Source organism: Alligator sinensis, unplaced genomic scaffold, assembly GCF_000455745.1.
Source record: "Alligator sinensis unplaced genomic scaffold, ASM45574v1 scaffold1011_1, whole genome shotgun sequence".
NCBI lineage: Eukaryota > Metazoa > Chordata > Crocodylia > Alligatoridae > Alligator > Alligator sinensis.
Window position 1 is genome coordinate 367,599 of NW_005842785.1, and position 17,379 is coordinate 384,977.

Sequence of the window (17,379 nt, forward strand, 5' to 3'; positions counted from 1 at the left end):
AGAACTCTGGCAAGAACACTCATCGGAAGCTAGGGGTAGCCAGGTGAGAGGGTAAGAGTCTGTACTTATTTTATTTTCCGACTCCAAACCTGGAGACCAATTCTGCAGGTCTGTTTTGTTTGCATAATTCCTTCATCCTATGTAATAATGAACTACCCCCTGTGTGAATATGGTGTCCAACAAATACCACAACCCTTAGTAGAAAGCTGCAATCTTTACAAATGCCCAGACAGGGTATATGGAATCCACACATCGTGCAATAATATGACAGTGGCTCATAGACTAGGAAGCTGATATCTGATGCCACATGAAAGAAGAATCCTTTTGCTGCTTGACTCCATACTGACTGCCAGTGAAAAGAGTGATTTCTTGGCAAGTAATATTCCAGGCTGATTCTCTCTATGTAGGGGAGGACCTAGGACTTCTTCCATAACCCTAATGTGAGGTCCACTCAAGGCCGATAGAGATCTCACACCTCGGCTGCAAACTCTGGCATATAACGCCAGAGGAACTGGGGCTTGCTGACATAAGGAGCTATCTTGGGACAACCTCAGTCTGTTACTTGGAGCAAGTGGCAGTACAGAAGGGAGAAACTTGTGCCTTCACTAGTGCCCCACAGTCAAGTTTGTGACAGTTGCCTTGTACTGCTCTGGATCACCCCAAAGCAGCATGGGACAAGGTGGGCTGCTGTGCCCCTGCAGCAAGGCTCCCAGAGGTCGAGTGCTCCTCTGGTTCAACCCAGAGGAGTACAAGGAGAGAAGCTATTCTCCTGCAAGAGAGAACCAGGAGGACTGCCATCATGGAAAAATGACTCCTGACCATCAGCTGACTGGTGGGATGCGGAGGCATTCTCCCAGGGCAGGGAACCTTCCTGGGGCTGTTTGTGGAAAGGAAGAGGACAGAATGTTAATTAGTGGGCTCCCCTAAGGGCAGGCATGGGTGGCCCAGGGAGCAGCCCTCTAGCACCCCCTAGCTGGAGAGCTTATATGTGAAGCTCTCCAGCCATGAGGCTGGAGGAATGTTTGGACAAGTCCAACTCCGGAGCTATTTTTCTAATGGAAGAATTTTTTTCTGGTTGAAACAAATGTTTGTACACAGCCTTAGTCTTCTGTCTGTTTTGGACACCAATGCAACTATGCAATATTGATGTCAATTACAACGGTGTTAATGTGTCATGTGTCCAGACATGAAGATCTGCTTCCACTATTTCCAGTTTGGGAAGCAGCAAATGAAACAGGCATAACATGTCTCACTGGCATGCTTCCAGAAGCTGTAATTGACTGGTACAGACATACCCTAAGACTTCTCTCTCTCAGCCTATGGAAAAGTCAATATTAGATTCTGCAGGGCTTTTTTAAAAATTCACTCCATATATTTTTTCATTTCACTCCAGGAAAAAGAAATATTTAGAATGTCAATTATGAAAAAAAACAACAAATTACCAGTTCTGAAGGAGTTCCATTTCCCAGCTCTGATTCATAGGAACTACCAAAATAAAGACGATACATGTTGGATCTTCCTGAATCTTCAGGAAGCAACTCAGACATCTCCAAGGAAATGAGAGAATGCTCTAGCCCTCCTTCTCCCTCCCCTGTTGAATCTTCTGAACCACTGCTGTGGTTTAAGAAAACCATAGAAGAGAGACTGAAGTCACTGTCAGAACTGGAACCAAAATCCTGGGACAAAACAAGAAACAATTAGATGCCTAAATTCATAACTACCAGTAATGTGAAGTTTAAAGGCTTTAATTCATAACTACCAGTAATGTGAAGTTTAATTTAAAAATTGGCATTCAACAACAAATTTAATTGGGGCAGTCTGCTCAGTTGCTAATTTTATCCATACGCCTTCCATTACAAGTACATTTCTAAATGTTTTAGAGAGAAAATTCTACAAATTTGGACTGAACTTTCTTCTTTTGTGGTAGAACAACAATAACTTTTTTATTTGCTTGTGTTATATCCTAAAAATGGTAAGAGATGTTAAAAAAAACAATGTGGATTCTACATCTGTATCCTTTCTGGCTGGTGAAGGACAGCTGAAAAGTTCTTGGACCATCATTAGTAGGAAATCTCAAATTTTCTAGCAAGGAGAAAATCCTGCTGCTAACTTAGAAAGGGGCTTTGGGTATGCCATTTCTTTGAGATAACCTCACTTGGTTTGGACAGTTTGGAAATTTACTTCTTGATTAAGGCTAAACAGAAGGTTGTATTAAGTTTACGCTGATGGTATCCTTCACCTGTGAGTTCATTTTGATGGCTTCTTTCACCCCGGTGGTTAGAGCTAGATATGGCACAGAAACTACATTTTAATTTTGTCCATAACCTCCTCTTAATGATGGATAATTATTAAGTGTCTGGACTGATATCATTAGCCATGTATTAACAAAGACATTTTGAGTCCTAATAAAGGCTCAGGGCAGCTTACAATACAGAACAGAACAACATATAAAATAGAAGAATGAACAAGAGAAAAAAAAAAACAACTTAAAAGGCAACTTTTATCAACATAAAACAAAAATCCCCTCAGTGATATCCTAAGCCTTGTTTTGTTTGCTAAGTGCCTGCCTAAATAGGAGGATCTTGCACTGCTTCTGAAAGAAGTTCAGGCTCTGGCAGGCCTCAATAAGGAGGGAGTTCTAGAGCTGATGAGTGACTGCTGATAATGACTTCCCATGTGTTTTCACTAAGTGCACTTGGCATACTGATGGTACTTGCAGGAGGTTACTCTTAGCTGACCTTAGGGACTATGCGATAGAGCATAAGACAGATGGCAGTCCTTAGGCAAGAAGGGCCCATGCAAATAGCAAATGTGTTTGCCCAGAATAAATCAATTTTACATTAAATACATCCCAAGTTTTCAAAGTGGCAAAATATATTTAAAAAAATAATAATTTTGTCAGAGAGAGATAGTACTACAATTATTACTATGTAACAAATAGAATAAGATTTAACTTCTGACAGAATCTAGAAATTACAATAATTACAAAAAAAGAAAGTAATTTTATTAAATATTATTTCACAAGAAATAGGGGAAACCTATTTTTGACAAAGTTGCCTTCTTCAAAAGAGATGAGTAACAAAACAGTGGTCAAAGGAAATGCTCTATATTTCAGTGTACTTACTTGTGGTAAGCATGAACCCAAGCTAGAATGTACTGCCTCTAATTGAGCATTGTACAATAAAGCTTCCAAGTCTGCTCCTGTGAAATACTCCGTTTTTGCTGCCAAATATTGTAAGTCCACATCATTTGCCAAAGGCAGAGAATGACTAAGGGCCTTTAAGATTTCATAGCGAGAAGTCTATAGAAGAAAAGTACTGTAAATAAAAGTCATCTGTTTCTTTTTCTTCCTTTTAATTGCTCTGCAGTATGTTGGCACTGTGCTTTATGAGCAACTTTCTAATGGGTCAACATTAATCTGCAGAAATGTATTTTGAAAGACAATACTAGTGTAATTAAAACAGCACATACAGGGACGTGTCGTAGTAAACAATCTATTCTAAATTACAACCATATGATTATTATCTTTTCTTGAACTGTTTATGGAAAAAAAATATCTAATGAACCATAATTCTCTAGTTATATTGTCAGTAGCTAAGATTTTTAAATGTACCATGAATTATGAACTTTCAGATAAGTACTGTAAATATAACTGGATTTGCATTTTTACTTGTGGTTCCTTTTCTAAACACAGGGACAGAAGTTATACATAAATCAGTTTAAGTGATCAAAAACCAGTTTAAACCTGTAACAGAACAGAAGTTCAGTGCACTTAAATGACTTCCAAAATGGCCAAACCTGGGTTAAGATGAACCTGGTTGGATGCATTATCAGATTTAGGTCAAGCCAGTTTATGGAACTTTTGTTTCAGATCCTCTCCTGGTTCAAGTTAACCCACAATCCCCCAGCATCCCAGGATGCTTTGCAGTTGGGGGCTGTCCTGTCTGCTCCAGGGGAGCAGGGTCTACCCCATGCCTCTGCTCCCAGCTGGAACATTATCACTCATCCAGCTGGCAGAGGCGGCGGCATGGGGGAAGCCCCTCCACCTGGCACTGGACCCCCAGCTAGGGTCTTCCCACCACAGAGGGGAGAAGCCTACAGCAGGCCTTTCCTCCCTCCCCTGCCCACTCCTCAGCCTCCAGGGGAGGGGGGTGGGAAGAAAGCCTACAGTAGGGCTTTCCTCCTTCCCCTTGCCTGCCAGGAGCCAGTTGATTCCCTCAGCCACACCCCTCCTCAGCCAGCCAGGCATGGCTGGAGGAATTGCTCAGCTCCATGCAGTTTTGAGAAACCTGCAAAGACTGAATCAATTCAGCCCGAGGCTTTTTGACTGTCTGTACTTAGCCTAGAACAGAAGTGTCCAAAAAAGGGAAGATGAGTCTTTTGGTCTGAAGAGTTAGTTTCCTGTACTATAGGAATAAAAATGACATATTTGATTAGGTGGTGTTTGCATCCTATTATGTGTGGTTATCTTTCTTGTGTACATGATAATGAAATGGGGTGTCATTTGTGAAGATAGCCACATAAATTGAAAATTAACAGCAATAATTTTCAAATCACAGATAATCAGAGACACAATCTTTGCAGTCTCTGCAGGACACAGGCAAAACCTAAGTAAATGACTATCCTTCCATTTACTGCATAAAGTGTTGGACCAAGCCCTTTGTGGGTTCATAATGCTCTATGGAAATATCACTTTTTGGGGACAAATAATGAAGAGCCCAATCACCTGTGTCACAACCCAATTAAATTGTGCCCATGCCACTGAGCAAGAGATACCATTCAAATCATCTTCATTTGAATATTAAGGGTTAAAAGACTTCCCTGCCAAGAAATTCCTTGAAACAAAACGCTGGTGGTGTACTACAGATAATTGGTCAGCTGAAATAAAATGCTAGGGGAAATTATATATAATTGGTCAAAGATAAGCGTAAGCTCCTCACACGTAGCACACACGTAACAGGTAGAGAAACCTAACCCACTACCTTGTAACTTGAGGAGACAAAGAGCTGCCACCTGCCAAAAACTAAAGATTCCATATAACGGTTCACCATTGGATATTCCTGTAAAACACCTCTGCCTATAAATAGTTTAACAGTTTCCGCCCAAGGCGGAGAGCTCTGGGGAATCTCACAGGAAACACCTGTGCTTGTCACCAGAGAATTGGGAAATTGATCAATTCCTAATCCATCACCCCGTCAGCGTAAAATATTGACGTAGAAAGTCTTGCAAGCGCGACCATCCGTTCCCGGCGCCACGTCCGTCATTCTCTCGTCGTAACCTAACTGTGTGCGTGTACTCGACTCTGTAACCGAAGTTATATGCGTATACTCGACTCTGTAACCGAAGCTGTAACGGAACAAAGGCTTGCCTGCGTCGTCCACCACTATCTAGGCGACGTAAGTAAACAAACTCCTGTAACCTACACGTGTCTGTGCCTGGTTAATTCCACTCCATCCATCAATTACCCGCCTGCCGAGCTCTAAATCTAAACACTCCGGTGTGTGAGTCAAGCGGCTGCCGGCGGCTGCTCTGATTCACGACAAACTGGACTCCACACCCATCTAGTCTAGAATATAGAAGGGAAACGGAGAGTGGGAATGGAAGTGGCTCATGATTCCTGGGTCACTAATTTGCATAGGGAAACAGAATGTTTTGCTATACCAGCTTAATTAGTCGTTTTGGCTCTTCTTGTAGGTGAAAAGAAAAGCCTGAATCTCCTGACTTCCAGTAGCAACATATTCCCTGTAGACAAACCCTCTTTTATGAGGAGTTTGTCCACAGGACTCAGATTTGGTCCCAAGTTTGTGGAAAACAACAGGCAACTATATGAAGATATAACAATTTTAACATCACTGTTCAAAATCCAACATGACACTTGTAACACTGCATTATAACATCTTAAAGGTGACATTCCTTTTATAAACACGAGTCTAAAAACAGTGGACGTAGACTGCAGGGAGCACATGGGGGGGCAGAGTGATGGGAGAAGGGGGCGGGGGTTGGTCAGCATTAAAGCTGAAGCAGATGCCTGCATGCCCTGCCTATATCCCACCCCCAGCCTTAACTAGAATCCATGGCACTGGGCCCTTTTCTCAACCATGCAGAATGAGAAAAAAAAAATCTTGTCTTGTATTTGAGTAAATACAGTAATTCTCCACTGCTTTCAACACTGTGCCTTTGGTTAAATCCATGGAAAGGGAGCAAAGAACTATCTTGATTTCGTCAGGTTTAGCGTCCACTTTAAACTTGCTGGACTAGAATAATACAATGAGTCATCTTTATACCACTGCAATGACACAGAAGTCAATGGAGTGGCAATGTATAAAACTGGAGTTATGCAGTAGTGGATCAAGTTTGTTTTTCAGGTGTCAGTGACAACACAAAGTATAATGCAGCGGAGAATCCTGTCCACTACTCAGAATTTTTTCCTTTCACATATGGTACAGTATTTTCCTTTTTTACCTGATCAGGAGGTGGACAGTATATGCATTTATCCAGTCTGCCTGGTCTTAACAGAGCAGGGTCAATCAAATCAGGGCGACTAGTAGCAGCCAACACATAAACCCCTTAGAAAAATCAGGAGAACTTCATTAGTATCTGCTGAATTCTTGCCTGACAAAGTTACATACAGCTGAATTATTACCTTGTAAGCCTTCCACTCCATCTAGCTGAGTCAACAGCTGGTTAACCACCCGGTCTGTTACTCCAGTATTATCATGACCTCGGCGAGGAGCAATAGAATCAAACTCATCAAAGAAAACAATGCAAGGCTTAGCTGCCTGTGCCCTGGAATAAAATATAAGCCAATGCCAATACATCTATTAACTTTTGGTTAAACAGAACAAACCTGCTTAAAAATGTAAAATACATTTGCTGTTTTGTCTAAAAGTCTGCTGCATGATTCAGCAGGTCTGGCTTTTTCAGGTCTATGATTAAGGTCACTAAGCCAGGTCTATCATGCTACTGACAAGAAAATTCAAATAATTTCTTTTTATCATCAAATGGCAGAATCTATTTATAAACTCACAAATCTTAATAGGACCAACCTGATAAAGAGCTCTCGAACTGCTTGTTCACTTGCTCCAATATATTTGCTAAGTAGCTCTGGTCCCTGTAAAAACAAAAAGAGAAGGAAACTTGTGATTTTCTTTTAATTAAACTGACCTTAACTTTTTAACCTTAATCTGTTAACAAGGTGAGATACTCTAGGACCAGAGAAACCATTATTTATGCTAGCAAAAGATAATTTCAAATAACAGGAAAGCAGTGATTGGCAAATTAAACAAAATGCCCCTTAAACTTTGCCAAGTGATTTTAATTCCATTGTTTTACAGATTTCCCATTACAAGGGGAAATATGCTACAGTGTCACAAGACTATGGATTCCCCTGTACTTTCAAGATGCATTTAAATTATTTTATCACTGCAGCCAAAGTTAGGATAATTATATAACAGATGTGAAACTAAGAAAATGGGACAAAGTTTCCTAAAAATATTTTACAATTACCAGCACACAACCCCTGCCCCTCTTGTGATAACTACATAGCCACACCATGAAATCAGGCAGGAATGATTAGATATTCAGATTTCCAAGCTCTACACTTATCTCCCAGTTCAGAAAATTTTTGAGCAATGACCTTTCTTTGCCAAACACGTTAATCCTTACTTAGCAGATAACTACTAATAATTTTGTTAAAATTCCTTAAGGATTGGGAATGAAAAATATGTAACACTTTCTTTCTGGACACTAAGTGACCATATAATCTTATTTTGGAGTTTCTTACTCTGGTATTTTGTTTTTGTGTACACATTTTACGCACATTTTACATTCCTGTCCCTGTGTAGTTCCATCCCCCACTCCCCACTCCCCTCCCCCTGAGACAGCATAATTTTTGGGGGAATTTCATTCTACCCCAAAGATCTAATAAACCATCAATATTTTGTTACCTTGATGCTGATAAAATTCATTCTACTCTCTCGGGCAACTATGTGAGCCAAGAGGGTTTTTCCTGTTCCAGGAGCTCCATATAACAAAACTCCTGTCCTCTGTCGTATGGGCAGTTTTGCAAAGAGTTCTGGATACTGAAAAAAAATAATCAGGGTAGAATCCATTCTTTAAGATGTAATTATTGATAACATGTTGTAATAACTGAGCTCTGACTAGTGCTAGTTTCTATGGATATTCTTGCAGAATTACTTATTTCATCCATATTGTCATCAAAAAGAGCTTGACTGATGTACTTATTGGCTACATTATACCTATAAAACATTATACCTTTATTGCAGTAACCTAACACTTTCCTTTGCAAAATACTTTACCATTTACTGGAAGAGTTTCAGGGTAAGTAGATCAAACTGACTCTGGTTCTTTTGGGCTGGCGAGAATAGCATAAAGGGGGACTCGAGTAGCATAAACTAATACCAGCCAAGGGGACAGAGCCAGCCTTAGGGGTGGACAGTGTGGGCAACTGCCCAAGGCACTGTGGTCAAGGGGCACCAAACACACACACACACACACACACACGAGCAGCCCATGCTCACAGCAGTGCTCTCTTCTGCCCCATCCCAGCCGATCCCTGTCCCAGGCAGGAGGAGCAGTGCACAGACCAGCTTGCCTGGCATATCTCCAGCTACTGCTCAGGAGGAGCCAGGGTGGGCATGTTTGGGTGGGGTGGTCCCTCTGCCTTCCTCCTGCACAGTAGCAGCAGTGCCCATCTACCTAGTGCACAATACTGCTCTGGCTCCCTGCTGGACTGCATTCCTTCCTGCCTGCCTCTACCTCTGCCTGCAGCAGCCCTGGCTGACCGGGGAGGGGGTGGGGAGAAGAATGAGGACATCAAAATACAAGTTTGTGCAGGCCAGAGTACCATTTTCCCTAATGTTGGCTCTGCAAGGGGAGACTCCCAGGCTAAGGCACTGCAGAAGACGGTTGTATATGTTACATTCCGAAGACTTGCACATAAGCCCTGGAGTAAAAGGGATGTCTGGAGGCAAAAGCAGTATGCCAGTGGTGAGGTCATTATACTATGGAAATGTCAGGGAAGTTCTACAGTACTTGCAGTAAGGCACCAGCTGCTATATTTCAGATGGGCCACTGAGGATTTTTTTTTTTTTTTTTGCATCAGGTCTGTTCCGAGGGCAGAAGACTTAAAACCACATTAGCTTTCTCCATGTTAGGACTCCAAGTACTATACTGATCCCCAAAGGATCCATTCTTTCCTTAAAGAAGAGCTGTTAATCAGAGTTCCAGAAACATGATATGCACAATACTGCAGCAACTGTTCCTTGTTTAAAAGAAAAGGATACCTTTGCTGGTAACTGGATAGTATCCATGAGAATTTGCCGGACATCCTTTAAGCCACCAATCCTGTCCCAACCTATGTCTTTAGGTTTGTGTAAGTTAACATTTCTCAGAGATGATGGTGTAAAACCTTTTAAAGCTTTTTGAAAGTGTGAAGTTGACAGATTCAGTTCTGCTTAAAAAAAACCAAACAAACCCCAGAAATAAAAACTGCAGTGAGAAAATAGAACAACTTGTAGTTCCTATGAAAAACAACTACACTTTTTAATGGAACAATTAAATACATATTAAATGTAAAGATAAAGACAGTTTACCTTTCTCCTTTTGTATTATTACAAATGTTTTATCTGGTGGAATTAAAATTATGTAAGTAGAGATTTTGTGACTATATTCCATACCTTCTTTTTTGCATGCTCTCCTGTTAGAAACACATGCATGTATGGCACGATCCACAAGCAATGTAAAATCTCTAGCTACAAATCCTTCTGTTTCCTTTGCAATATGCTGCAGATCAAGATCACAGAACTTGTTTATAGTGGAGCTCAGTTTATTTTCTATTATGGAACACAATATTTCACATCTCTGCTCCTGAAAAATGAAAATGTACAGCTAATTTATGTGCAGTTCTACACTTACATGGATTTATCACTCAAGGAGGGCACAAATGTCTGATATGTGGAACAGTCACCATAGGGCTTTTAGTCCACTAGGCACAAGTCTAATATAACAAACTGAACATGTTTACTTTTAAGAAAGTGCTAATAATCGCACCGAACCCTTAAAAGCATCTCATAGCACTCTGGTCAAGAATGGCTATCTAACATTATGTTGTCATAACAACTGTTGAACATTATATTGTCATGCAGCATGATGTTTCCAATGAAGTCCTATCTTCTGCTGTAAATCAGAGATTTGAAATGCAAGACTTGGGCAATACAGGAAGATGTTATACTGGATATTAAATATGCTGTCCAGACAGCGATTTTAAATTACTGGTTTATGACAGGACAACAAAGAGAACAACTTGGATTCAGTTCCAAAATGTAAGGGAACTGTGATAAGCTATGTGTAAACCATTATTTTTCCTGCAGAGAACACTGCATTCAATATATTTTTGCTATTTCTTTTTTACCATTACATTACAGCCTATTTAAAAAATTAAAAAAATAACGTTCTTTACAAACATTTTATAACAAAAAAGAAATTTCAGAGATGCACATTATAGTGAAATATCTATTAAATTTGGATGGTTGGAAGCCAGTCACAAATAGGTATTCCTTTTGCTGTCTTTTCAAAGCACCTCAAGACAACATATAGAAGAGTTGCAAGGTATTTAATATCATAAAAGATCAAATAGCAAACTGTCAGCCACGAACTATCCTTTTTTTTTTTTTTTTTTTTTTTTTTTTTAAATCTCTGGGGCAGCAAGTCAAAACCAACATTTTGATCGAAGTTATTCATTGACTGCACTTACCTGATTTGGAGGCTGGATATGTTTAAAGCACTGAAACATGCGAATTCCTTGAGCAGAAACAAGAGAAGGATGCAGGGAATGTTCTGACTGGCTTGTGACAATTAATGCAATCAAACTGCCCATTGAAATGACTTCTTTTATCACATCTTTCAAAACTGGGTAGAGAAGATAGTTTCATGAATTCAAAATATTCTATATTCCATATATTGATACTGTGCATTTTATAGTGGAAAGGATTGTTAAAACAAATGAAATAATAATTAATACTATAATACCTTTCTGTAATGTATTATAGTACTTTCTAAATCACTGGACCATGGTAGTCCAAGGAATATGCAAGAAACAAGAGGGCATGTCTACAAGTGCACTTTAATATTCATTAGCTTATTTTAATATGCATTAAAGCATCACAAAAAAAATGCTCATTAGCTTATGCACATTAAAATAAGCTAATGTGCATTTTCTAGTACCTCACAGTAGAGGTACTAGAATAAATTAATTACCTAAAGCACGTTAGTGAACATGTAGATGTGCCCAGATTGTATTAGAGTTGGGAGAGATGTTAAATAAGCTTTCAGGCTTATTTAAAACAGAAGGGTGTGCTCAAAAGCTTACCTAGCAACTTTCCCATCTATACAGCTGGTCCAGTGAAAATAAAGTATCCCACCTCAGAAATCTCTATTTTTCAAAACACAGTCTCCTCCAATATAGATCCACTATTTTGCAGTGCTAGTCACTAATGATAATATCTACATTCTGATAATGAAGATGATTTTTTTTCTCTACTGTGAATTCTGCTTCTCTAACTGGAATTAAGATTCAGAAAACTACTATTCTAAATCTATATCTTAGGTTATATAGCAATTATATACTTGCCATATAACAATAAATATAATTGTTTGTTTTACTGTATTTTGTAACAAGCTAAGAGGATGAACGCCTCTTATAAACTATCCAGAAGCCTGTTATAAATTGTACAGATGAGAGAGATTCTTTGGTGACATCTTTTATTGGAAAAAAGGAAAGGCACTTTGTGCCTGAAAGTTTGTCTAACATCTTTCTCAACTATACAGTTGGTTCACTTAAAAAAAAAAAAAAGATAAAAAAAGAAGGTATCACCAAAAACTTGTGCTTCTTACATAATTCCAGGACCATAGTGGCTATGACACTGTGACCCTAACTGCATGAACTATAAAGATAGATCTTTAAGCACAGAGAGTAAGACACCTATGAGATTTCATGGACAAAAATAAAGTATATATGCAAGGTAGATCATATAGGTTTAAATGTTTAAAACTCTATCCGTCTGTTGTGTGTACAAAATGTATATATGAAGTATTAAGAAACTGAAACTTCACACATAATAATAAATTCTGTGCATGCAACTTGTGAACATTTTTAAAATACAATTTCAGCATGAATCTAGAACTTCAAAAAGCACCTAATAAAAATTGTAATTTCCTTCTACAAAAAGTGAAGCTCTGTGTTCACAGACTCAATTCTACATGGATAGAATTTAATACAGTTTAATATTAAAATACATTGCTGCTAATTATTTAATATTAAACCTTTTCAATGCAGAAAAATATTTGTGAAAATATTTACTAATGGCTGAAAAGAGGGGTCACATGGATATATAGTGCACTTATTCAATTAAAGTGTCTGAGCTGAATATGATAATGACAGAGAGGCTAAATAAAATGAAGTGTACTTAGTAGGCACATAAAGAGGTTACATATTGAGATAAGAGAAATATTACACATATGTAATAATCAATATTAATTACTTTGGTTTAAGATTCAGCTGAAGAGTGCTAAATGGTGCAGCTACTCTGAAGATGTGAACAATATAGCTGCTAAAACATCACAACTATCAAGGCCACTATGATTCGAGTACAAAAAGTTACCCAAGTTACACCACATTTTTATCCAAACAACAAAAAAATGAAAAAAAACCTCCCCACTCAGAAGCTGTTAGTACAGTACTACCATGTGCAAGTCTATTGCTTTGAACTGCTTCAGGGCTGTTCTCATGTTCTGGAGCAGAAGGAACACCAACAATGTGATCAAGATCATCCATTAAAAGAATGGACGGCTGCCTCCATGCTGCCTCTAAAAAAGCTTCCTCCACTTTTTTCCGTATATTTTCTAATCTTCTTCCTAAGACAAAAATACAGACATGGTGACAAAATGCAAATTTAAACACTGATTTTTGTCTGCTCTGGCAACAGAAAGGAGACTTGGACATATTTTAATTGGGTTCATAAGAATTTCTTCAATGGGAAGAATCTTCAGTTAGAATAGAGCTGCCTCTGCCAGACCTACACCAACCTTGGCCTTTCCTTGGAAAAGGAAGTGAAAGATCACGGCCATCCAACAAAGACTCTCAGGTGTTGATACAAAATGGAGTAATGTAGAGCAGTGTTTCTCAACCAGTGTGCCATCAAAGATGAACAGGTGTGCCATAGAATTTTGCCATGCCATTTTCACAGCCTGCAGGAAGCCGGGGGGACAGGACCAGCACCCCCCTGCTGTCCGCTCTGTCGCCGCCACCACCTGCTGGGCTGGAGGGGGGAGAGGAGGCTGGGGGAAGACAGAGGCCCAGGGCCAGGCTCGCTCCCCCCCATCCTTGCCCCTGCTGCTTTAGGGCCAGAGCCACTCCCCTCCGAGGAGCTGGCGGGGACAGAGCGCAGGGTCTGCGCTGTGCACCCACTCCCGTCATCCAGCTCCATCCCCCTCCCCTCAACCCTGCTCCCCCCCACCAGTGGTTTGGGTTCAGGCTGGGGCTGCTCCCCCACACATTCCCTGCTGCCATAGTGGCCCCGACCCCATTCACTCCCGTCTCCCCCCACAAGCGGACAAAAGGGGGGGGGGGGGGGGAGCCTGGCCCTCCTCCTCTGTCCCTACCATCATGGTGGTGCTCTGCCACCTGCTGTCCCTACTGCTTTATTCACACTCTGACTGGCTGGCGAGACAGCCAATCAGAGTGCGAATAAAGCATTATGGACAGACAGACTAAGGCATATATATATATATATATATAAAAAATATTTGAGCCTATTAGATGAGAATGACTGCAGAAGTATTACATGCTGTTACTTTTGTTCCAGCTGTTCAATATAAGACAAAGCCCCATTTGTTCCTTCTTTTTCATACCAAATGGGAAGAAATTTTGAGACAGTAATGTATGCAACTTATTGTAACTTGTGCAATGAAATGAATGTGTAAAGGTGCTCATTGCAAGGCAACAAAATCCCTTATAGAAAGAATATAAAATACTGTACAGAAAAGTCAATCAGCTAAAATACAGAGCTAGATTAAAGTTTTATCATATTGTATATGTCTTGAACATAATATTAAAATGATACTCTCACTGTAAGCTTCCCTATCATAACCACTAAGTTTTGAGATTGTAAGAATATCATATTCAGACCTCTTAAATCTTTACAGTCAATCACTTCCACATGAGCATCCAGTCTATCAAATGCTTCTTTGCAGATGGCCTTCGCTAATGTTGACTTTCCAGTTCCCTACAAAATAAATGTTGGATAAAATCTTCTAAAATAATAGAGACAGAAACTATTTCTTTCTGTTTTTCTGGACTATTCATAGCAAATACACATGCTAAATGGTTGGCTGATTGTATATATGCTGATTTTTATTTATCATCAACAGCAAACACATTATGACCTAAGCTTTGTTCAGAGTGAAGTTATTGGAACAACTCTTATTGATTCCAGTTAGATTACAACTGACATTAACTGAATCTCATTGGGTACATCTACATATGAAATTAAATCGACGCAATAAACACTGGAGCAGTTTGAGCCGGAGTCAACTGCTCTCAGGTACAGTGTCTACATGAGTGCCTGGGACCATGAAATGTAAGCCATAACGGAGCAGATTTGGGATGGCAGGGAACATGGGGGGGGGGGTGTCAGCAATGAGCTCCAGGTGGCAGCATTGAGTGGTAGAAGAGCTGGCAGGAGCTGGGGTTCTGACCCCCCACTGTTTGGGTTGACTGGGTACAATTTGCACCCAGCGGTTACTGTCTACATATGCATTTCATCACACTTATGACTCAGTCATAAGATAATACTTTCGGGGACAGTACTATCTTATGGCGGAGTTAATTAATTTACTGTCCCCTAATATCGGCACACATGTAGACTGTGAAGCTTTACTGCAGAGCTAATTAGTCTACTTGTCAACAAAGCGCACATGTCTATGCATCTACTGAGAAAACTCTAATAAGAAAAATCAATGAGAGTCAAATGTATATAGTATTTTTTCTAGTGCTAAAGTAAAAAAATTTAAATTTTTCTTCTAAATTCAAACAACTATAAAAAGTCAAAAAATGGAAAGAAATAAAAAGATTAATAAGCATTTGAAGTGTCTGATCATAGTATAAAACAGTCTTCCAATAGAAGTGGTAGAAGCTCAATTGAAGATAGTTCATATTCAGGCAGTACAAATATTAAAATACATAATAACTAATCTGCCAGTCTGCTCTTATCTGCTAACCAAATAGTTCTTTTTCAGCTCTATTCTCTTTGATGCCATGAAACAGAAAAAAAAATGGGTTTATTGTGCTTATTTAGAAGATTAAATTTAGTTTGAGAAAAAAACCTTTTTGGCATGTAAGTAAAGAGCTGTAAACATGTACCTTTGCTCCTGTGAGCAGGACACCTCCATTGCGCAGTCCCACAATAAAGCAAGCTAGCTTTTGAGACAAAGGGCGTCCTAAGATGCTGTGACTGATATGCTCAAAGGAGGATGTTCCTAATTTATCCACTCCTCTGCAGAGTAACAAGAAGCAAATAAATCAGTAGGCTATCTTAGACCATCCTAGTATATTAAGTTAATAACAGCTTACATGTATAGTGTTCTTTTCATCTGGACACATCATAAAGTACTTCAGATACTCAAAGAAAAAAACAACCCAATGTAACATTATGTGATAACAACTCTCGCATTACAATAATGACATATACAGCTGTAGATAACTTTAGCAGGATATCCCCATCCTGGTAGGGCAGGTTCTTCTGTCAGTGAAGAACCTATGTAACTGATCTACACCATCCCGTTTCCCCACCTTGGCATAGGGTATAGTAGGTCAGGAAAAGAGGATATAAACAAAATGCACTGAACTTTAGCAATTCTAACATTTGCATAATTGCCTACCAAAGCTTGTCAACAGCTGCTGCACCATGGAGCAGTCCTGAAGGCCAGAGTCAATATTAGAAAAATATAAGTTTTCTTTAAAGCCACCTGTACTCCTTCTTAAATTCTTGGTCAATTTTGATTTGGCAGTGCTCCCCTCAGATCCAAAAACAGCTAAGCTATCAGTTTAGATTTCAGTGTAAAAAGCCAAATTAAACAAAAAGTAGACACTTCTTAGGTGCCCAGGAGACTGAGTGCTATGACCCTGATTTAGTGCTAATTGTACCAAAATTCACAATCCAGTGAATTACCAACATTCTTTACTAATCCCAAGTATTGTCTCGGGTTAGCTTAAAATTGGGAGAGTGGGAAGGTTATACATGTGCTCCAGGAGGCATGGGGGGTAGGGGGACACTTTAATTAGCTCAGCTCCAAGAGCTGCGCTAATTAAAAGTGCCCAGAGCGTCATGTGTAACAGCGTCCCCATGCTGAAAAATGGCAGCAGAGCACTTTGAATTAAAGTTCAAGCAAGCTTTTGTTTAACGCACCCCGCTGACATTTTTCGGTGCAGATACGCTGATACACATGACACTGAAGGCTGCTGCAGCGCAGTAATTTCCATGCTCCAGCACACCTGACTGAGTCTCCTCTGACATGCTGGAATTATAGTACATTGGAGCAGGCTCTCTGCATGTATATAGGAGCCCAGGGATTTCAAACGTATGGCCTTCAGGCTGGATACGGCATGCAGAGCCACTTTACGTGGCCCACTGGGCGCCATCTTTTGATCAGGCTACCAGAAGTTGGGTGAGGAATTTCTGTCACAGAATTTGTAGTCCTTTGGCCTCACTGGCTTTGGCCATAAGCAGTGAGCTCAGCTCACCACTGCCACCTTCCCATGCCACTTCTGGACCCTTTGTAATTTGCAATTTAATCTTTCATGAAGGCCACAAATATCCTTTGATTTAGGTATGCAACTCAACAGTTAGTCCAACAAGAGTTGCACACAGGATTAAGAGCTATATTTACAAATGTGAAAAGCAAGGTTTTTGAAAACATATTTACATATGACTTCAGACCTACTCAAATCATGATTTTGTGAATTTCACGGAAACCGTGAAAAACGATGGTTTCCACGATTTTCCGCTTAACTGCCAGGGTGGGGGAGGGAGGGAGGGAGGGAGGAGGAAGACAAAAACATTAATAAAAATAAAATGCTGATTCCCTGGTGGGAGCCAGTGGCTACTGCGGCCTGGCCTCACAGCCCACTAACAGGGCAAAACCACCACCACCAAGTGGAGCAACCAAGATGGCAGCTGTGCCCTCCTACCTCTGCTACTGATTGGTGGAGAGGGCTGCCTTTTATTTGGCCCTGCCCCTCTCTGCCAATCAGTAATGAGGGGTGGAGACAACAAGAAGGCCAGCAAACGGGGGGGGGGGGGG

The 17,379-nt window shown here is 40.1% G+C and overlaps 1 protein-coding gene across 4 annotated transcripts in view; it reads right to left on the reverse strand.

Moving 5' to 3' along the window:
- Positions 1 to 17,379, reverse strand: part of PEX1 (peroxisomal biogenesis factor 1) — a 47,354-nt gene that overhangs the window by 13,310 nt on the left and 16,665 nt on the right. For all 4 annotated transcript variants that reach the window (XR_003091659.1, XM_025191089.1, XM_025191088.1 and 1 more), the window contains exons 9-20: positions 15,440 to 15,572; positions 14,207 to 14,303; positions 12,763 to 12,933; positions 10,775 to 10,929; positions 9,699 to 9,888; positions 9,306 to 9,472; positions 7,947 to 8,081; positions 7,047 to 7,111; positions 6,644 to 6,786; positions 6,463 to 6,566; positions 3,125 to 3,301; positions 1,443 to 1,676 (exon numbers count right to left, since the gene is read on the reverse strand). Coding sequence is in view for 3 of the 4 variants with exons in the window: in XM_025191089.1 (XP_025046874.1) it covers positions 1,443 to 1,676; positions 3,125 to 3,301; positions 6,463 to 6,566; positions 6,644 to 6,786; positions 7,047 to 7,111; positions 7,947 to 8,081; positions 9,306 to 9,472; positions 9,699 to 9,888; positions 10,775 to 10,929; positions 12,763 to 12,933; positions 14,207 to 14,303; positions 15,440 to 15,572 (1,771 nt within the window). In the remaining variant the exon portion in view is untranslated. The remainder of the gene's footprint in view (positions 1 to 1,442; positions 1,677 to 3,124; positions 3,302 to 6,462; positions 6,567 to 6,643; positions 6,787 to 7,046; positions 7,112 to 7,946; positions 8,082 to 9,305; positions 9,473 to 9,698; positions 9,889 to 10,774; positions 10,930 to 12,762; positions 12,934 to 14,206; positions 14,304 to 15,439; positions 15,573 to 17,379) is intronic.